The sequence below is a fragment of the Globicephala melas genome, chromosome 8 (assembly GCF_963455315.2).
Source record: "Globicephala melas chromosome 8, mGloMel1.2, whole genome shotgun sequence".
Classification (NCBI taxonomy): domain Eukaryota; kingdom Metazoa; phylum Chordata; class Mammalia; order Artiodactyla; family Delphinidae; genus Globicephala; species Globicephala melas.
The window spans coordinates 52,836,920-52,859,580 of NC_083321.1; the positions used below are offsets into that span (position 1 = coordinate 52,836,920).

At 38.2% G+C, this 22,661-nt stretch overlaps 1 protein-coding gene across 1 annotated transcript in view; it reads left to right on the plus strand.

Annotated features, from left to right (window-relative positions):
- The window catches only part of UVRAG (UV radiation resistance associated), a 360,244-nt gene that overhangs the window by 65,804 nt on the left and 271,779 nt on the right, over window positions 1–22,661 (plus strand). The window contains 2 exon segments of the mRNA XM_060303729.1: window positions 4,723–4,840; window positions 15,998–16,032. Of these exon segments, the coding sequence (XP_060159712.1) occupies window positions 4,723–4,840; window positions 15,998–16,032 (153 nt within the window).

Here is a 22,661-nt window from a genome sequence, read left to right on the forward strand (position 1 = left end):
GAACAAGATCAAGGACACCACATTTCTCTTTGGTCATTATTATACCTCAGAAACCAGAAAGTTTTAGATACCAGCCAGGGAAAGGTGGTAATATTTGGGAGGAACATAGAACACCAGTGGCGTACCTTACTACTGAAAATTGCTTTGGTTTTCTTTTAGTTCTGGGGTGTGTTTTGACTTGCCGTCACCAAGGTTAAGGTTCAAAATTATATCAACAAAAATGGAGTGACCCACCAGAAATTACCATTTTCTAAAATATGGAGATGTTTAACAAAATAAAACATTTCTTTGTACCTTGCCTCTAAATTAGAATGTTCTCTTCATCTACTAACCTGTTAATGGGATAAATTCTTTTTTTAAAATTAATTAATTAATTTTTAAAATTTATTTTATTTTTGACTGCATTGGGTCTTCCTTGCTGCAGGTGGGCTTTCTCTAGTTGAGGCGAGTGGGGACTACTCTTTGTTGTGGTGCGTGGGCTTCTCATTGCGGTGGCTTCTTTTGTTGTGGAGCATGGTCTCTAGGCGCTCGGGCTTCAGTAGTTGTAGCGCATGGGCTCGATAGTTGTGGCTCGCGGACTCTAGAGTGCAGGCTCAGTAGTTGTGGCGCACGGGCTTAGTTGCTCTGCGGCATGTGGGATCTTCCCGGATCAGGGATCAAACCCGTGTCCCCTGCATTGGCAGGCGGATTCTTAATCACTGCGCCACCAGGGAAGCCCCGGGATAAATTCTTGATAAACAGTTACAATGTAAGTCTTCTCTCTGGTTGTAATCTTTGATAGTTTTATAGGGACTGGATATGTCATTATACAGTAGTTCTCATTTTAGGTATGGTTTGATCCAGAGACAAATTCTGTTGCCAGGACTTTTTTACTTTTATTTTTTTGATTGCAGTATAGTTGATTTACAATATTAATTTCAGGTGTACAGCATAGTGATTCAGTATTTTTACAGATTACACTCCATTAATAGCTATAATAGCTATAATTCCCTGTGCTCTATACTATATCCTTGTTACTTGTCTATTTTATGCATAGTAGTTTGTATTTCTTAATCCCGTACCTCTGTCTTGCTCCACATCTCTGGACTCTGCTGTCTTACTTGCTGTTTTCATTTCACTGTGGTGTAAAGATGACTGCCAGCATCTCTAGTCCCATGTCCTTTCCAGGTTCTGGGCCAGTAGGGGGAAAATAAACCTCTCAACAATTTAATTTCTGGGTTTTCTAGGATCCTAATCATGTGTTACGGGCAGGGGGATGGAATGTGCTGATTGGCCTGATGTGAGTCACGCGACCCTCCTTGGAGTTGGAGGTGGAGTTAATTCTACAGGAAGTATTATATAGATTGATAGCAGAGGAGAGTGGTTCTACAAAGGAATAGCTGAGGGTTTTTTTGTTTGCTTGTTTGTTTTTGTTTTGTTTTTTGTTTCTTAAACCAAATAGGTGCTGGGCAGGACAAAACACAACAAAATAAATAAAAACAAAGCAAAAAAATCATTTAATGTACTGTTATGTTTTAAAGCAGTTTTCTAAGAGCATTAGTTCTGTTAACAAGAAAAACCAACCATTTTAGATTCTTTAGAGGCACCAGTTTACAATCATACTAATGAGTAACGCTTACTTTTTTACTTAAGCAAATGTTTCAGATCTACAACATATGGCAGTTAAGTCTTGTTTTAGAATTTATACTTGAGAGATTTGTAAAAGAAAAAAGTTAAGGAATTTAGGATCCTACTGGTCTTTTACCCACTGCCAACGTTGCAGATAGAGTTGTGCTCTAGCTACATCTGTCAATCCTCCAAATCAAAGCTGAGTAAGAAGATTTAATTTTATTTGTTAGTGAACGTTTTTAACCTTTATATAAAATGTTTTATAGGCAGTGTTTCAAAGACATTAAAGCCATGTTAATTCCAACTTAAAAATTAAAATCTATTCAGCTTTAATTTTGGAGATAGGTGTTTTTAGAGCACAACTTGGATGCCTAAAGCTACTGCTGTAGAAAGATACACAAAGAGCTTTTTATAACTGTGAAAGCTTAGAGCTTTGAGAAAGTATAAGGAGATTGGCTGGTGAAGAAGCTGCATGGAATGTTATCTTAAAGAGTAATTCCAAAGTCTGTGTAAATTTTAATTGCTCAGTATTTTTACTTTTCTAAGATAATTGAGCCAGTTTAGAGCATAAGACAGATTTGAATTTAACTATCTTTAGATGGGCCATTGAAGAGATAATCTGGTATTTAATTTCTGTTTAGACAAGTTCTAAAGCAGTGTATTTATGCTAGATGGTGCCACCAGGCCACGAACTACGCTAGATTGTATACCCTGGAGCAGTTAAAGGTAGATGAGTGCTGAGGATTTGCTGTAGTCCAGAAGCGCTGCTAAGATTTGAGCTCCCTTTCAGTTCTGAGGTCCATTCTTAGGTTTGAAGTGCTCTCTATTCTCCCACCATCTCGTGGGTGGGTGTCAGAAGCCACTAAGGGTTCCAGGCCACTCAGGTTCATTGCAAGGCCTAGGTCATACCAAGACCTTCTTGACTGGGTTAATTCACTGGACATATATTAATTCAGTCAAAAACCATTTATTGTGTTCCTGCTCTTTGCTAGGTACTCATCTAGATGCTGGAGATACAACAGTAAATAAAATAAAGTCTCTCCTTTATAGAACTTATAGTCTAGTTGGGGAAGATTGACAAATATCTGGAACTATCCATAATTTCATATTAGGTATAATTATACATTGTTTTGGTCAAGTAGATGTTCTGGGGAACTGAGAACCAGAGAGGATCCTTTAGGTCACCTTGACTTCTTTAATATTTCCTTGGATCATAGGGTAATATTTTGGGCAAAGGTGGGTGATATAGCCGAAGGCTGGTGGTAATTTTTGGTATTGCTATTATATTTTGGACTAGGTTTAGTTGATTTAAACTTTTTCTTATTTATTTAACTTTATTTTTTGATTATGTAAATCATTCTTATGGTACAGAAGTTAAAACCACATAAACAAGTATCAGGGAAGTCTTGCTTTTATCTCTATTCCCTCCAACCTGTTCTCACCCCAATAGGTAATAATTTTTCTGCATTTCTGGTTTAACCTCCCAGTGTTTCTTTTTAATTGCATTAAAAAGAAACAGTTCAGTTAGAGAATAAGGAAGGAGGAATCTTCTCTCCTTAACTTTGAAGCATAAATGGATTTCCTTAAAGAGAGTAGTATTCTAGATTAAGGGGCTAGCATTAGCAAAAGCATGGAGCTAGGACCATGCATGATCTTTTTCATGGAACCTTAATCAGTCACGTGTGACTAAGGGGTTGGGTATGTGGAAGATCTAGTGGGCAATAAGGATAGGTTATGGAGAGGTCGGATTGCACAAGGCTTTGAAAGGAATAATGGGAAGTTTGTACTTTATGCTGGAGGCTTTGGGTAATGTTTTCGGGTTTTTGAATAGAGGACCAAGTTTGGAATCTTATGGCAGAATAGATGTGATTGTTGTGTATAGGCAATTAATAGTTCCTGTCAATTTAAAATCTTGACTGAGAAGGTTGATGAAAAATATATAGTAGAAGGAAATAGTTGCTGTAATCCAGGGTGTGAAATGGAAACCTTTGGCAGATTGTAGAAATATAAGTCTTTTAGAGTAAGCCCTAGGAACTTTTTGTAAGTACATTTGGGGCTTTTCGTACTTTGAGTATTAACCAAATTTATTAGACAATAACGTTCTCTGTCAAAGAATCTTAATCTCTAGATTGGGAGAAAGGATTGGGTTGGTATGTGCACGGAAGGGAAGAACTGAACTTTTCTGGCTGACTGCACATGTAATTAAAGATGGACTTAGCAAAGTGGGCTTTCAGCCTGAAGGGAGAGCTTTAAGCATATTTAAAACTGAGCCCATGGTTTCTATTTTTAAGTCTCTGAAAATAACGATCTGACACAGGGAACTAGCTTCTGAGAATGAATCTGTTGTGCTTAGACTTCAGCATTGCCAACATTTTCTCTTTCTGATGTGAGGTGATTTGGCTGTGCCCTAAGTTATCTTATATTTTGGTTGGTTTCTACTGTTGCTTATGGAGCTTTGCCTTTCCAACACTTGTGACTCCAAGTGATTCATGCATCCTAGTTGGAGAAATTGTTGGGAAGGACGCCTGATTAGGAAATAGGGGCTGGTTAACTGCTGGTCAAGTGAGAATTTAAGCTGGCAGCAGTTGGGTTACCGGCTGGATGGAGTGAACAGTGAGTTATTGCTTTTATTTTTTGGCTTTGGCTTCTTTTCCTGGTTGTAATAGATGATCTGGCGTCAGACTGAGCTAGCAACAGAGGTGTATGTATGTAATAATGGCTGATTTTCTGTTGGTGTGAGGTGGACTTTGCATGTCTACAAGCATCCTTCCAAAGGGAAAGAAGCAAATTACTATTATACTTAGTTTATGTTCCAGGAAATACTAACGCTATTCTACAGGTATATAGCATTGATATAACATTTATGCTTTTCAAGAATGTTTCATATCTGTTATTTCATGCTCCCAACAACCTTGTAAATGATATAGGGCAGGAATAGTTCCTATTTGACAGAAGAGATGCTGAGGCATAAATAAGAGACTGGGTTAAGGTTGCTGGCTCAACAAATAAATGACTGGGACAACTTACTATATTTTATGTTTGAATTGTAACTTTCAGAAAGCTTTATAGGAGGAAAAAGCTGAATACTCTTCTTTTTTTGTGATTATTTTTCAGCGACGTCTTAGACATCTTCGGAACATCGCTGCCCGGAACATTGTTAATAGGAATGGCCATCAACTCCTAGATACCTACTTCACACTTCACTTGTGTAACACTGAAAAGGTATATAAAGGTAAGGGAATCTGGACTTGCCACCCACAGATCGTTGCATCTCATTTTTATTCTTTTGTAACACAGATGATTCTCAGTGCCTCTTGCTAGCATTGCTTATTAGAAAGCTAAGTTGTCATGCTGTCTGAAAATATTTCATGAGCAGTTGTTACACGTATTGAAGAAACATGTCTTTTGGATAGTTCTTTCAGATAACTGAGACTTACATTGATAAATTTATTATTCCTTTATGAATGTTGACATTTAATATCTGTATTCCAGTAGCTGTCATTTAAAGTAGGCTATTTGATGGGACTTCCCTGGTGGCGCAGTGGATAAGACTCCGTGCTCCCAATGCAGGGGGCCCGGGTTTGATCCCTGGTCAGGGAACTAGATCCCACATGCATGCCACAACTAAGAGTTCGCATGCCACAACCAAGTAGCTGGCAAGCCACAACTAAGACCTGGCTCAACCAGAAAATAAATAAATAAAATAACTAAAACTTAAAAAAATTATTTTAATTTATAAAAAAAAGGTTATTTGAGGGACTTCCCTGGCAGTCCAGTAGTTAAGACTTTGCCTTCCAATGCAGGGGGGTGTGGGTTCGATTGCTGGTGGGGGAGCTAAGATCCCACATGCTTCCCAGCCAAAAAACCAAAACATAAAATGGAAACAATATTGTACCAAATTCAATAAAGACTTTGTAAATGGTCCACATCAAAAAAATCTTTAAAAAAAAAAAATAAAACAGGTTATTTGAGTCCAGTATCCAGCACTAATTTGCTTTTCTTTAAAATATAATTCATTCCTTTACTATTATGGTAAAATTTGGACCTAGTTCATATCTTCTCATATCTGTACTACTTTGTGTATATGGGGTCATTTTTAGAAGAATGGCATGGTTTCTTTGAATTCAGTTCCACATTGAAATGTGGATTCTTCCATAAGTGATAATTCTAAGAGTACATCAGATATTTGAGTCAAAATCACAAGCATCTTTTGAATACATATTGGATGAAAGGCACTTTGGTATAATCAGTTGACCTGTGTTGGTTGCTGTAAGAGAGGAAGCATGGTATAAGGACAGGAATATTGGGTTAGGATTGAAACTACATTGATACTAGTGCTAGCTATTTCAGCTAGTATATAAGTGTATACTAGCTGTATACTATACACTAAAATAGCTATATGCTAGTTATGTGTTTTTTGGACAGAGATCATGGCTTTTTTAGCCTCACTTTTCCCATTTGTAAAGTGGAGATAATGAGGTCTTAAGAAGTCAGGCAAGACAGATTTTTATGAGGATCAACTGAGATAAGGTGATAACACTTGGTAACATGTGAGTAAAGGTCTATTTATATTAATAAAAGGTGGCATTATTTTAATTTTTTTCTTTTTTTTGGCCGCGCTGCACGGCATGTGGTATCTTAATTCCCCGATCAGGGATTGAACCCGTGCCCCCTGCATTAGAAGCGCGGAGTCTTAACCACTGGATCGCCAGGGAAGTCCCAGATGGCGTTATTTTAAAAAGAGGTACTAAGGACTTATTTGAATTCTATCCTGTGGCAAAGATGAAAAATTCAAATGACATTTTATGTTTTTGGTTTTAATTTTAAAAATTGTTATTAAAGCAGTAGTTGTTTAACAACTTTTTTCTTTTTTTAATTTCAATACCAGTATATGCTAATTTAAAAATTTAATCAGAAATTATATAGAGTAGAACCCCCCCCTTCATATACAAGTGGCATATCGAAGGGTAAAAAAAAAAGGACTCTAAATTCCGCCATTTTTACAGTTTTATTTCATTCTTATTTTTGATTCTAACCATTGCATATTTTTAAAACAATTGTACTAATCTGAATGAGTAACACTAGCTACTATAACAAATACCACGAGTCACTCAGTGACTTGACATAATAAATTTCTTAAACACTAAGTTCAATGTAGGTGTTCTTTTTCCCAATAATAGTTATAAGTATTTATTAAGAAGTAAGGAAATTTAGACTTAAATCTAAAGTCTCCCAGTTCTTGAGCAGCAAACGATAGCTAGAAAGCAGGCTTTTCACAAGTATAATCAATTCTTTAATTTATTTGCTTTTCAGTTTTCACTGGAAGGCATAATGTGGTTTGCAGAAGCAGACAAATATTTATTTATTTATTAGCATTTAAACATATCTAATTTATTTATTTTTTAACATCTTTATTGGAGTATAATTGCTTTACAATGTTTTGTTAGTTTCTGCTGTATAACAAAGTGAATCAGCTATATGTATACATATATCCCCATATCTCTTACCTCTTGTGTCTCCCTCCCACCCTCCCTGTCCCACCCCTCTAGGTGGCCACAAAGCACGGAGCTGATGTCCTGTGCTATGCGGCTGCTTCCCACTAGCTATCTGTTTTAATGTAGGTGTTCTTTATCAGATATTGGCTTGGCAGCTGTCTTCTAAGTGGTGACTCAGGTATCCAGGCTCCTTCTATTTTGGAATGATGCTTCTGGTATGGCAAGAGCAAGGGATTATTTGAGGGAGATTTTTTTTTTTTTTTTGCGGTACGCGGGCGTCTCCCTGTCGTGGCCTCTCCCGTTGCGGAGCACAGGCTCTGGACGCGCAGGCTTAGCGGCCATGGCTCACGGGCCCAGCTGCTCCGCGGCACGTGGGATCTTCCCGGACCGGGGCACGAACCCGTGTCCCCTGCATCGGCAGGTGGGCTCTCAACCACTGTGCCACCAGGGAAGCCCGAGGGAGATTTTTTTAATGGAAATGGTCCACACGAATTCCACAACATTCCATTAGCTGTATATCAGTTGCATCATCCTTTTTAGATGAACAGGTGACTGAGAAATGTCGTCTTCCTATGTGTCCAGAAGAAAAATGAAAGTTTGGTCACTATTTGTCCGAAGGGTGTAAGCATTTTTGCAGATCTTAATGTGTTTGGTCTGCTGCTCACTAATTGGTTTTATCACTAGTAATATATGACAGTGCCAGAGTACTTCACATTTTTGATAGGTTTCTATATAATTAGTTCTTGGTTATTATCTTGGTTAGAACTTCTGTGTCCTTGCTCCATTATTATCTCTGATAATAGTTACTAATATTGAACTTGGTACATTTTAGGTATTTGGTAAATGATAGCAATTATTATTGGAATTGTAATGTCAACAAGCATAATCGTAGTTTCCAAAAAGAGTAGTCATGGGACTGGTTGATGACCATGATGTTGAAAACTTGTCTAAGAGGGGACTTCCCTGGTGGTCCAGTGGGTGAGACTCCATTCTCCCAATGCAGGGGGCCCGGGTTTGATCCCTGGTTGGGGAACTAGATCCTGCATGCATGCTGCAATTAAGAAGTCCGCATGCCCCAACAAAGATCCCGCATGCCACAACTAAGACCCTGCGCAGCCAAAATAAATAAATAAAAATATAAAAAAAGGGAAAAAAACTTGTCTAAGAGATACGATGAAAGCAAAGTGATTTTTTTTTGTTCCTGTTTTTTTTTTTTGTCTTCTTCTCTAGCTCTGTTTATTTCTTGAGCTTAGAAGTTATTAAGGACTGTTTCTTGAAGTTATTTCAATAAAATGATTGTTAACACAGGGAATTGTTGGTTTCAGACCACAGGGAAGTCCCGTGTCTAGTAGTGGTATTGAGTCTGTCACTAACCGGCAAGCCGTTTGGCTAGGGCATTTAGTTCCTCTTGCGTGCCGTTAGCTAATTTATCTCTAAAATGAGAGGACTGATGACTTCCTACTGCTCCAAAATGTCATGGTTGAATGAAGTCTATTATGTCTTCTTTTTGGGCCCGCATGTTATGCTCTATAACTTTTAACTACCATAGGAGGAGCCAGGAAGCTCTTTCCTTAGTAAACTAATTAATACCACCTTATGTTCTTGGACCTGTGATGATAAACATGAATATTCATTGCATGATCATTATGTGGCCCTTGGTGTAGGATGACCACGATGGAAGCCCTCTGGGCTTTTCTTACAAAGCCACCTGTACCACCTGTCTAGTGGCATCATTTCTCAGTTTCAAAAGAAGGTTTTTTTTTTAATTAGAAGAATATCTGAAATGCTGATTTCTAAGTTATTCTTTTATTTCAGCTGAATTCACAGGAGAGCATAAGAAGTTACGTGTGAGTTTTTTTGATTTTTGACATTTTTTTAATGCTCTTAGGAGATGGTCTATTTTTCAGGTAGTTCAAATCGAACACCATTTATTACATTCCCAGAGAACAAAGCCTTGTGTTAATGGATGAGGAGCAATGTTTTAATCCTGGTTCCCTCTTAAACTTGGAAGTTGTGTAAAATCAAGTTTGTTCTTCAGCCACAGTTATTTTCTCACCCATGAAATGTGAGCGCCTGTCCTTTCCTGGAATACCAACCAGTTATTTTGAATACATTAGAAGACAACCTCTATATAATCCAATTTGGTGGTCTCATGAATGTCTCATAGTTTTAAATATCACTTATCACCCTAACAACTCACAAATGTATATCTTTAGCTTCAGCCTCCCCCCTGAACTCATGCTCCTGTATTCAATTGCCTACTCTACATCTCCATTTGGAGTCTGGTAGATACCTTAAACTTGATATATTCAGCACTGAGATTCTGATGTTCCAGCTCTGATCTACCTCCTGTATTCGTCCTTTTATCAGAAAATGACAACTCTGTCCTTCTATTTCCTTGGCCAAAAACCTTGGAGTCATCCTGGATTGTCCTCTTTTATATTCCACATTCCATCTTTCAGCAAATGCTTTTGGTTCTTACTACCAAATTGTATCCATAATCTTTTCCCTTCTTACTACCTCCAAACCACTATCATCTCTTGCCTGAGTTTGTTGAAGTAGACTTCTAACAGGTCTGCCTGCCCACTCACTCTTTCTAGTGTGATCTCAACCCAGATCCTATTAAAATCAAAGTGAGGTCATGTTATTCCTCCCCTCAAAACCCTCCAGTGGCTTCTCATTTCATTCAGAGTAAAAGCTAAAGTTCTTTTGGTTTCTTAGGCCTTTCATGATATGGCCGTCTGTGACCTCCTTCTACTCTTCTAGCTGTCTCTGTTCCCACCCAACTGCCCTTGTTGCTGTTCCTTGAATTCATCAAGTTGACTTCAGTTTAAAGGCCTCTGCACTGGCTGTTTCTTTGGCCTGGGCACTCTTTCCTCCTGATAGCCACATGACTAGCTCCTCTGCCTTCTTTCAGGTCTTAAATCCAAATGTTTTCTCAGAGAAACTCTCCTTGATCACTGACTAACCCCTTTTTAAAATTGTGACTATTCTCCTCTCTGTCTTTTGTGCTTTATTTTTCTCCACAGTACTCCCGATTGTCTGACATAACTGTATGTTTAATTATTTGGCTAATGCGTGTCCTCTTCACTAGAATGTAAGCTCCATATGGGCAGAAATTTTTAGGTCAGTTTTGTTCACTACACTATTTCCAGTACTTGGAACAATGCTTGGCACAAAGTAAGCCCCCAAATATTTTCATTTAACTTTTTGACTAGCTAATGCCGTACATAGTTCAAAATATATGTAAAGGTTTATATTAAAATCTTCCTTTCACCTGTCCCATCTCCCTAGTTTTTCACCCCACCGTTGTTTACCTTTACTGAGATTCCTTATGCAAATGCAAGTAAAAATAGTACCAAATTTTTTATATATATATATATATATGTATTATGTATGTATGTATCTGTGCCTTGTATTATTTTATTTTTTTGCAGTACACGGGCCTCTCACTGTTGTGGCCTCTCCTGTTGCGGAGCACAGGCTCCGGACGCGCAGGCTCAGCGGCCATGGCTCTCGGGCCTAGCCGCTCCACGGCATGTGGGATCTTCCCGGACTGGGGCACGAACCCGTGTCCCCTGCATTAGCACGCGGACTCTCAACCCCTGTGCCACCAGGGAAGCCCTGTGCCTTGTATTTTTTACTTAATATAATTTAGATGTTTTTCCATATTATTTCGTAGAGAGCTTCTCTAATTTTCTTTTGTTTCTTTTTAGTTTTGCATTGAACAGATGTACCATAATTTATTTAATTGGCTCCTATTGGTAGACATTTAGGTTGTTCCAGGCTTTTGCTATACACACAGTACTGCAGTGAACAATTTCATTGGTATACATTATTTTGTATGAGTGCTAATATGGCTATAGGGTAAATTCCGAAGAGTGGAAGTGCAAAGAGAATGTGTACTTAGAGTTCTGGTAGATATTGTAAAACTGCCGTTGTTGACATTCCCACTTGCTAGGTACAGGTACCCTTTTTCCCACAGCCTGACCAACAGACTGTGCAGTCAGACTTCTGAAATTTTGCCAATCTGATAGGTGAAAAATAGTTTCATAGTAGAGTTAAAGTTTGTATTTCTTCTATTATGAGTGAGGTTGAGATACTAAAAAAGCATTTGTTGAATAAATGGAATGCTGTACAACAGCCAAAACATGCCATTGGAACCATGTTCTGCAATCTCTCCTTGCTTTGTTTGTTTAGGTCTTAGCATGGATAGAGAAGCATTTGTATCTAATAGACCCTTTCATGTAGAGCTAGTCTTGGATGATATCTTTTTGAAAATTTACATTCTTTTTGAAAATTTACATGTCTAATAGTTTTGCTCAAGTCGAGTTAATAAAAATTCATAGAATTGTATTAATAAAAATTACAGCTTATAAAGTATTCACTATTTCATTTGAGCCTCATAACAGCCCTGTTATTTTCTAGGTGTCATTCTCCTTTGAAAGGTGAAGAAACTATGGCCCAGATAAGTTAATTGACTTGTCCAGGGTCAAGCTTACACATGGTACACTGGGGGACCGAACTATTTTTTTACTCTAAATTTTCCTAAATTCTCTATTCTGTTGTGCGCCATGCTGCTAATTTCATTGACAATAATGTAAGTGTAACAGAGTGATAGACAGTGTAGGCCCACATTTAACACTTTAGAAATTACCTCAGACTCAGTGATTCCTTTCCAAACTGTATGGCTCCTTTGTTGACCTCTGTCTATTTAAATTAGCAAGTCCATTTTGAGGATCTAATGGAGAAGGCAAATTGTTTAGTTTCATTTATATATACAGTTAATCAGCAAAGTTTTGGAAGAAATAATGATGCTGTTCATCTTCTTAGAGCTGGAGATACATATTTTGGGGACTGTTTAATTTAGACACTTTATAGATTAAGCTGAGGAATTCTCTCTCACAAGGGAAGAGGAATATCTTAATTTTTTTCACTGATTTTAAAAGTGTTACCTACTTGCAGCAAATTCAGACAATACAAAAGTGTATTAAATACAAAAATGTATTAAGTGAAAGTACCTTGTAATAACAAACAACACATTTTTAGAACAAAGTCTTTTTTTTTCTAATAACATATTTGGTACATATAAATTAGAGTATATGTATGCATATTAAAAAAAGAACATATATATATACACACATACATACATATGTACATTTATGTAGTCAATTTATGATCGGCATTGGTGAACCATTTGGGAAAAAATGAAAAGAATAATACTTAGGGTTGCCTAGTGTTAAGTGGGGTTGTAAAGTGGTACATTTTTAGAGAACAATTTGGCAATATCTGTCAAATTCAAACTGTATTTTTCCTTTAATCTTGCAATTTTACTTCTAAAAGTTTATCTTATAGATTCAAGTGTCTTAGGGTATATGTCTTTCAAAGATTATTTATAATATTACTTGAAATATCCAAAAATTAGCAGTAACTTAAATGTTCATCAATAGAAGTTTCCTTTTAAAAACAATTAGAATTATCCCTTCTCTTAATTAAAATAATTGTGCAAAATAGAAAAATTAGAAAACTGCCAAGCAAAAAATAAAAGCAGCCCAACCCTATCACCTAAAATAAATGTTGTAAACATAATTGTAAAACTTTGGATCCTGTTGTAAATTCTCTCATAGAACCTGTTTTTTTCACTCATTGTGACTATCTCACCACAAAATAGAATGATTATCCTTATTATTATTAATTTTTTAAGGGAAGATAAGCATAAAGTAGTGTAGATGGTATGTTTTGGAAAGAAACATTTTAACCAAGAGAGCTTGCCCATAAGAATTTTATATCCAGGTCCACTTTTCCTTTACTGCTTGATGGTTCCCAAACTTCAGTCCTGTGGACTACTTCAACAAGTTTCACTGTCTTCCATGCTACATACTTAACATATTTTTAAAAGTTTAGTATGTCTAAACTCATGTCTAAGCATAATCTATGAAGTTGTTGATTCAAGAAAAAATTTATTGAGTGCCTACCCTGTGCCAGGAATAGTTTTGCATGCTGAGGAGACAACAGTTACACAAAAACAAATGTTACTGCCCTTATGGAGCTTACAATTAGGGGTTGGATAGATGAGACATACATTTCAATATGTTAGAAAAAAATAAAGTTTGTTCATGTATCACCTAAAATGGTCTCATATATCAGTGGTATGTACATCACCCTTGGAAAATATTTCCCTATAGCAACATAAGGATACAGGGTCCTTGTAGGCTCTGCATTGACAGAGCACCACGGAAGTGACTTCGGCAGGGTCAGCAGAGGGAATGTTGGAGGGTTGTTAAGAATGTCTGTCTGTTTTTGTGCCAGTACCACACTGTCTTGATTACTGTAGCTTTGTAGTATAGTCTGAAGTCAGGGAGCCTAATTCCTCCAGCTCCGTTTTTCGTTCTCAATATTGCTTTGGCTATTCAGGGTCTTTTGTGTTTCCATACAAATTGTGAAATTTTTTGTTCTAATTCTGTGAAAAATGCCAGTGGTAGTTTGATAGGGATTGCATTGCATCTGTAGATTGCTTTGGGTAGTAGAGTCATTTTCACAATGTTGATTCTTCCAATCCAAGAACATGGCAATGGAACAGGATAGAAAGACCAGAGATAAACCCACGCACATGTGGTCACCTTATCTTTGATAAAGGAGGCAGGAATGTACAGTGGAGAATGTACAGCCTCTTCAATAAGTGGTGCTGGGAAAACTGGACAGGTACATGTAAAAGTATGCGATTAGATCACTCCCTAACACCATACACAAAAATAAGCTCAAAATGTATTAAAGACCTAAATGTAAGGCCAGAAACTATCAAACTCTTAGAGGAAAACAGGCAGAACACTCTATGACATAAATCACAGCAAGATCCTTTCTGACCCACCTCCCAGAGAAATGGAAATAAAAACAAAAATAAACAAATGGGACCTAATGAAACTTCAAAGCTTTTGCACAGCAAAGGAAACCATAAACAAGACCAAAAGACAACCCTCAGAATGGGAGAAAATATTTGAAAATGAAGCAACCGACAAAGGATTAATCTCCAAAATTTATAAGCAGCTCATGCAGCTCAATAACAAAACAACAAACAACCCAATCCAAAAATGGGCAGAAGACCTAAATAGACATTTCTCCAAAGAAGATATACAGACTGCCAACAAACACATGAAAGAATGCTCAACATCATTAATCATTAGAGAAATGCAAATCAAAACTACAATGAGATATCATCTCACACCAGTCAGAATGGCCATTATCAAAAAATCTAGAAACAATAAATGCTGGAGAGGGTGTGGAGAAAAGGGAACACTCTTGCACTGCTGGTGGGAATGTGAATTGGTACAGCCACTGTGGATGTTCCTTAAAAAACTACAAATAGAACTACCGTATGACCCAGCAATCCCACTACTGGGCATATACCCTGAGAAAACCATAATTCAAAAAGCGTCATGTACCAAAATGTCCATTGCACCTCTATTTACAATAGCCAGGAGACGGAAACAACCTAAGTGTCCATCATTGGATGAATGGATAAAGACGATGTGGCACATATATACAATGGAATATTACTCAGCCATAAAAAGAAACGAAATTGAGCTATTTGTAATGAGGTGGATAGACCTAGAGTCTGTCATACAGAGTGAAGTAAGTCAGAAAGAGAAAGACAAATACCGTATACTGACACATATATATGGAATTTAAGAAAAAAAAAATGTCATGAAGAACCTAGGGGTAAAACAGGAATAAAGACACAGACCTACTAGAGAATGGACTTGAGGATATGGGGAGGGGGAAGGGTAAGCTGTGACAAAGTGAGAGAGTGGCATGGACATATACACACTACCAAACGTAAAATAGATAGCTAGTGGGAAGCAGCCGCATAGCACAGGGAGATCAGCTCGGTGCTTTGTGACCACCTAGAGAGGTGGGATAGGGAGGGTGGGAGGGAGGGAGATGCAAGAGGGAAGAGATATGGGAACATATGTATATGTATAACTGATTCACTTTGTTATACAGCAGAAACTAGCACACCATTGTAAAGCAATTATACTCCAATAAAGATGTAAAAAACAAAAAAGAATGTCTGTCTGAACCTCTGATACAGTCTCTCTTTTGATTGTATCTTCAGGTTTTGTAACATTTACAACGCTAATGAAGGTTTGTAGAATCATGAAAGGTTAGTGCTTAGAGGACCTTGATTATTAGTCTGATTGTCAGAATTGTCTAATGAAGAAATGGGCTCAAGGAAATGAGAAGCAGAATGTTAATGACAAGTAGAACTAGAACTTAGGTTCCCTGGTTGCTAGATGAGTGTTCTTTCCACAGTACTACAATGGATAATTATTGGAGATGTTTGAGAAAAACAGAGAGTATAGAATTGGCTGTAGACAATGGCAGTTGGTAAGGGAGAATGAACTCTGAGTTTTTAAGGGCTTACCTTAGAATCTGGGGTAAAAGGAGCCAGTAAGGGAAAAATCACTAAATTAAATCTTAACAGATTTTGACCTTTCTTTACTAATGTTTTTTTCCCTTTAAAACATTTAATTTAAAACAAGAAGGTCCTACTGTGTGTAGCACAGGGAACTATATTCAATATCCTATAATAAACCATAATGGGAAAAGAATATGAAAAAGAATATGTATATATACGTACAACTGAATCACTTCGCTATATACCGGAAACTAACACAACATTGTAAATCAACTATCCTTCAGTTTAAAAAAACTTTTATTTAATCATTATTTCTATTTTAATTTAAATTTTTGCAGATAAATATATGTAGAGAATAGATCCCTTGAAAATGTTTTAAGTGTTTTTACTAGAGCATATGTTAAAAAATTTGTTGGATTAAGAGTTAGTGAGCTTATTTTCTTCCATGTCACTTACTGTTCTTTTTCTTCTTTTCCAGAATTTTATAGGAGTGAAGTGATTAAGAATTCCTTGGTAAGTTGGCTTTTTGACAGGTACATATGACTAAGCCTATAACTCCTATTTTAGAAAATGCTGAGACATAAAATAAGTTGGGGCTTCCCTGGTGGCGCAGTGGTTGAGAGTCCGCCTGCCGATGCAGGGGACACGGGTTCATGCCCTGGTCTGGGAAGATCCCACATGCCGCGGAGCAACTGCACCCGTGAGCCATGGCCTCTGAGCCTGCACGTCCAGAGCCTGTGCTCCGCAACGGAAGAGGTCACAACAGTGACAGGCCCGCGTACTGCAAAAAAAAAAAGAAAAAAAAAAAAGTTGAAGTTCAGTTTTGGTGTTATGATAATTCTACAGTTAAATCTTCTGCTCAGTTATTGCTTAAATCTTCATTGATTTGTTCATTGTTGTATCTCTAGTGCTTAGAGCATGCCTGGCACAAAGTACGTGCTTGATAAATATTTGCTGAGTGAAATGATATTTTTTCTGTTAAAAACTTGTGTGTTTTTTAAACAATCATTCTATAATTTTGTCACTTCTATTACTATTGAGGTTTTGAAAAAATAATTAATTAATTAATTTTATTTTTGGCTGTGTTGGGTGTTCGTTGCTGCACACCGGCTTTCTCTAGTTGCGGTGAGCAGGGGCTACTCTTTGTTGCGGTGTGTGGGCTTCTCATCCCGGTAGCTTCTCTTTGTTGCAGAGCACAGGCTCTAGGCACGTGGGCTTCAGTAGTTGTGGCACACGAGCTCAGTAGTTGTGGCTCATGGGCTCTAGAGCGCAGGCTCAGTAGTTGTGGCGCACGGGCTTAGTTGCTCCGCGGCATGTGGGATCTTCCCGGACCAGGGCTTGGACCTGTGTCCCCTGCATTGGCAGGTGGATTCTGAACCACTGCGCCACCAGGGAAGTCCCCTGTCGAGGTTTTTGACTGTTTGACTTACCATACATCATAATAAATGATACCTTTGTATGTTGTTGTTAAGAATTTTATGTCTAGGGCCATTGCATAGGCTCCTTCCACTTGTTTTTTGGCGATAGCATTGCTCAGTTAGAAAGTTGGAAATGTCCTACTTTTGATAATGGGTACACTAGATATTTGCATAAATGGCTCAATTTATTCGGCCATGTTGATAAAAAGAAGAGATTTTTGGTACTGATAATATCCTTTTAACAGTCCAAGACCATCCTGGATTTGGCCCCTGTCCACCTTTTCAACCTCATCTGCTAACAGTTTTCCTCACTCATTGTGTTCCAGGCTTACCTCATTTTTCCAGTGCCAAACTTGTCTTGTTCCTTATGCTGCAGCACCTGTTTCCCCTCTTCTTCACTTGGCTGAATACTCCTTTGAAGTCTGAGCTATGTCACTTCAGCCAGGCCTTCTATGACTATTCTATCTAAAGTAATTCCCTTTCCACTCTTATTTACATCACCCTGTTTTGTGTTTTTTTAGAGCATTTGTCACTGTTGGAAATTCTTGTCCATTTATCTGTTTATTATCTGTCTCCCACCTACAAGAATGCAAGTTTTATGAGAGCAGGAACCTTGCCAGTCTTGTTCTCCTCTGAAACCTTAGAGTCTAGAATATGGCAGATGCTCAGTGAATATTTGTCAGATGAATAAATGGATATCAGTGATGTGTTATATTTACAGAATCCTTTTACATATGTTGTCTCATTTTGATCCTTAGAACAACTTGTAAGGTAGACGGGGTAGATCTTAAGAAACTGACATCCAGAGAGACTCAGTGGTTTTTGCAGAGTCACACAACTGAGGGACCAGAACCCCAGGTCCAGACCTTCCATCTTCAAGTCTCTACTACTCTTTCCTCTTCATCAAGCTGTCTTCACCGCCCAGCTTGTGGGATCTTAGTTCCCCCACCAGGGATTGAACCTGCGCCCTCGGCAGTGAAAGTGTAGAGTCCTAACTACCGGACCACCAGGGAATTCCCTATATAGGATTTTTTGTTTCAATTTAAATCAAGAGATACATTTTAAATGTCAGACTGAGCACACTGTAGTGCAGAGATACATTTTAAATGGCAGACTGAGCACAGGTAATGCCAACAGTGGGCCTAGCTCGAAAGAACTGATACTAAGAACAACTATTTTTAAGGTTGTGCATTTAGAGACGATGACACCTGATGACTGCCACCTGGTGGTCAAAGAGTGTAGGACCTTATTCATTTTAACATTTCTAAAGTCAGAATTTATCTTACAGTGGAAGAAAAATGCTTGTTAGAATTGATGCTAAATTGGAATACGTTAGATGGTAATAAATATAATGGAGTAAAATAAAGCAGTATAATGGAGTATCTGGCAGGGGTGGTTGCTGAATTTCTATGGCAGTCACATAGAAGATCTCATCTGAGCAGACATCTGAAAAAAGTGAGGGAACATACTGTGTATCTAGGTGGGGAAGACTGTTTCAGGCCAAGAATCAGGAAAATATGAAGGTAGGAGTGTACTTGAAATTTTTAAGGAATGGCTAAGAAGTTAGTATGGCTGGAGTGGAGTGAGTGGTTTGAGATTGTGCTCAGCAAGCATGACAAAGACAGGGGTAAGGGAATTGAGGATCAGGGCAGCAGAGGAATGACCTGGGGAGACAGCAGGTGATAGTCAAGGGGTGGGTGGCATGAGGATGAGATTTTGGGCGGTAACACAAAATTGGAAGCATCTAGTGGACAAGGACCCCCAACTTACTCATTTTTCTATTTTCCAATGTCCCTAGCACAGTGAAGTCCAGTAAGTTTCTACTGCAGTAACTGGAATAATCCACTGTTGATAGGCTGGATGGTGGAGATGTGACTCCAAATTATATGTCAGAGTCCTGATTTCTTCTCAGATATATTTAGCATAGAACGATTAATGGTGAATGTATAATTTGACTTTTTAATCTCTGGCTTCAGCTAACCATACCCTCCAAACCATTTGTTAACTTTTGGGAACTTTTTTTCTTTCTTGTTTTGGTTCTGGGGGAAGTTAGATCCTTAATATTATCGAAGGGCCATTGGTTAATTTAAACTAAAATAATTGAAGCAATAAGAATGGAAGTAACTAAATTCTCTCAATTGGATTTTGTACATACACAAAAGTAGAGGTGAATTGTGTAATGAACCCACATGCACCATCTTTAACAATTATAAAGTTAGTTATTAGTTTAGTTTAGTTTTGTTTTGTTTTTACAAAAAAGGAGTTTTTACTTTTATTAGAAAATTAAAAATCTCGTGGTGGGAGGAAGAAGAGTGATAGCTAGTTCGTATGTGTTTTGAAATATCTCTATGTGTGTTTCTTTAATAAACAATTAACTATTCACTTGTGATTCAGGTAGTTTATTGGATGCATTGTATATGTTGTTTCTCATCCTGATAGCAATGCTGCAAGGTAGGAGATATTCCTGTTTTATAGTTAAGGAAAGCAGGGTTCAGAGAGGTTGAGGAATTTACTCTAGGTCGCAAAGCTGGTGGTGACTGGTAGAACCGATGTTCGAGAGCTCGAGAGCCCTGCTCTTTCACAGCACTGTGCTGCCTCTATTACATCAGTGATGGGCCTTATAAGTGAATAAACAAAGTTCTAGAGCAGCGGTCCCCAACCTTTTTGGCACCAGAGACCAGTTTCTTGGAAGATAGTTTTTCCACGGACTGGGCGGTGGGGGTGGAGGGGTAGAGGGATGGTTTTGGGATGATTCAAGTGCATTACATTTATTGTGCACTTTATTTCTATTATTATTACATTGTAATATATAATGAAATAATTATACAAGTCACAATAATGCAGAATCAGTGGGAGCCCTAAGCTTGTCTTCCTGCAACTAGATGGTCCCATCCGGTGGTGATGGGAGACAGTGACACCCGAATGTTGCTTATGTGTGTTGCTTATGTCCAGTATACTCCATAAGATGCAGCTTAATTGTCATTTGCCACTCACTGACAGGGTTTTGATATGAGTCTGCAGGCAGTTGATTTATTATGGTCTCTGTGCAGTCAAATCTCTCTGCTAATGATAATCTGTATCTGCAGCCGCTCCCCAGCGCTAGCATCACCGCCTCAGCTCCACCTCAGATCATCAGGCATTAGATTCTCATAAGGAGCGCGCAGCCTAGATCCCTCGCATGCGCAGTTCACAGTAGGGTTTGCGTTCTATGAGAATCTAATGCTGCTGCTGATCTGACAGGAGGCGGGGCTCAGGCAGTAATGTGAGCAATGGGGAGCGGCTATAAATATAGATGAAGCTTCACTTGCTTGCCCGCTGCTCATCTCCTGCTTTGTGGCCTGGTTTCTAACAGGCCACGGACTGGTACCAGTCTATGGCCTGGGGGTTGGAGAGCATGTATTTTTAGGGAAAGCATGTGACAGAGTTATCAGAACCAAAACTTCTGTTGGACTTGTGACTGCCTGAGGTATTTTTAAATCTTTGGGAAAAAAGTGAACAATATAAATACTTTTTATGAGTTGCTGGCCTGAGGGATTCTCAAACAAGTATATGTTCTAGTTGAATTGTGACTGAATGAATTAACATTTCATCTGTGTGTGTGTGTGTGTATGTGTGTGTGTGTGTGTGTGTGAGAGAGAGAGAGAGAGAGAGAGAGAGAGAGAGGGAGAGGGAGAGGGAGGGAGAGAGGGAGAGAGAGGGAGAGAGAGGGAGAGAGAGGGAGAGGGAGGGAGAGGGAGGGAGAGAGAGGGAGAGAGAGGGAGAGAGAGGGAGAGGGAGTTGGCTCCTCTTGCTATGCCATCTTATCTTACCTTGTGTTAAACTTCATCATCATTTTCTAACCTCTGTCTGGTCAATTACATAATTTGGAGAGAGTCTAAGATAATTGGCACATGCACTTATAGGACCAGGGAAGAACAGAATTCTATGGAAACATGTAGGAGTATCATTTATCTCAGTTTGAGGAGGGTGATTAGGAAAGGTTTTTAACAGTAAGCAATTTCTAAGTTGAGACATGAAGGATGAATAAAGGTGAATGAGAGAGGGGGAAGAGAGTTTATTGGGCTGAGGAATAACTACTACTTAAATTTAGTATGCAATTCCTGAGAGTTATCTTGTATGTTTTGGGAAAATTGGAACAGCTTTTATGAATTCTTAGTCATGTTTCTTGTGACTATGCATTTGCTATTGAGTGATAAAAATAGTGATAACTTGTTTGTGTTTTGAAAATTTTCTATATATGTGTGTTTCTTTAATAAATAAGAAGTATCAATTGAGCAGTGTTTTAGAGAAATTGCCCAGGTAGTAAATAATAATTTTAGATTCTCCTGGAGGTAAACTTTTCAAAGCTATAAATATCCTAATATTCTGCCACTGTACTTGCAGTGAATAAGATATAGGTCCCTAAATGATGTTAGTATACTTGAATAATTTGTTCCATCTAGAAAATGGGCTGATATGTATAGATTAAATATAAATAAAAATCATCTGGATTAAAAAATTTTTTTATTATAATTTTTTAAAATTTTATTTATTAATTTAATTTTTGGCTGTGTTGGGTCTTCGTTGCTGTGTGCAGGCTTTTTCTAGTTGCGGTGAGCAGGCTTCTCATTGTGGTGGCTTCTCTTGATGCGGAGCACGGGCTCTAGGCGTGCGGGCTTCAGTAGTTGTGGCATGTGGGCTCAGTAGTTGTGGCTTGCGGGCTCTAGAGCACAGGCTCAGTAGTTATGGCGCATGGGCCTAGTTGCTCCCTGGCATGTGGGATCTTCCCGGACCAGGGCTCGAACCCGTGTCCCCTGCATTGGCAGGCGGATTCTTAACCACTGTGCCACCAGGGAGGTCCCATGGATTTTTATAATAACATTATCGGGCAGTAGAGTCTTTGAATGTGTGGCAGACTGTATCTGTATCTGAAAGGACCAGCTCAGGAATGATTGCTCATTGTCTGGCAGCTATTTTATAAAAGCATAAAGGAAGGTCATTGTAATGAGAGGATTGACAATAGGCTCTACTGTATTAACGTTGTATTGGTTTAGAACAGAAACCCAGGCCATCTATTCAACCACAAGAAACAACTTCAAAAGACTAGTTCCCTTCCAAAGGCTTTTAATTAGTTTTAGAATGAAGTATTTAAGAATAACTAATATAATAACTGCCCCCCAAATCATCCCACCCCTTATGCAATATGGCCCTTCAGATATATTCACCAGGTCTTTCTTTTTTTCACTTTGGAAAGGGGTGATTATTTCATGCTTTTTCTGCTGAGAAGTTGAAATTATACTCATTCATATTTTAGAGCACATATATTGGTACTTTTGTTGAGAGGTGATCTTACACATAGGGTAGTAAGTGGCTGTCTTTTCAGGTGGTTGTAATCTTCCAACTCCTGCTCTTTAGGCTTTAGGGCCCGAAATGACATTGTGAAGAGATATCTTTATTTGTTTTACTTCTGTAGGTGTCTCTTTGTAAGATGCTGTATTTTTTCCATTATTGGGTCTTAAAAAATTTTTGTTTTATTACTTTGTATTGAGAGATAGCACATATTACAGTAAAGGGCACAAATAATAGCCTGATGACTTTTCAAAGGGAATGGATCATTTAACCAGATCAAGAAGCAGAACATTATCTTGTGTTCTCCCTCTAGTTACTACCTCCTCCCAAAGAGCACCACTATCTTGGCTACAGATTAGTTCTGCTTGTTATTGAACTTTTGTATGGCATATGCTT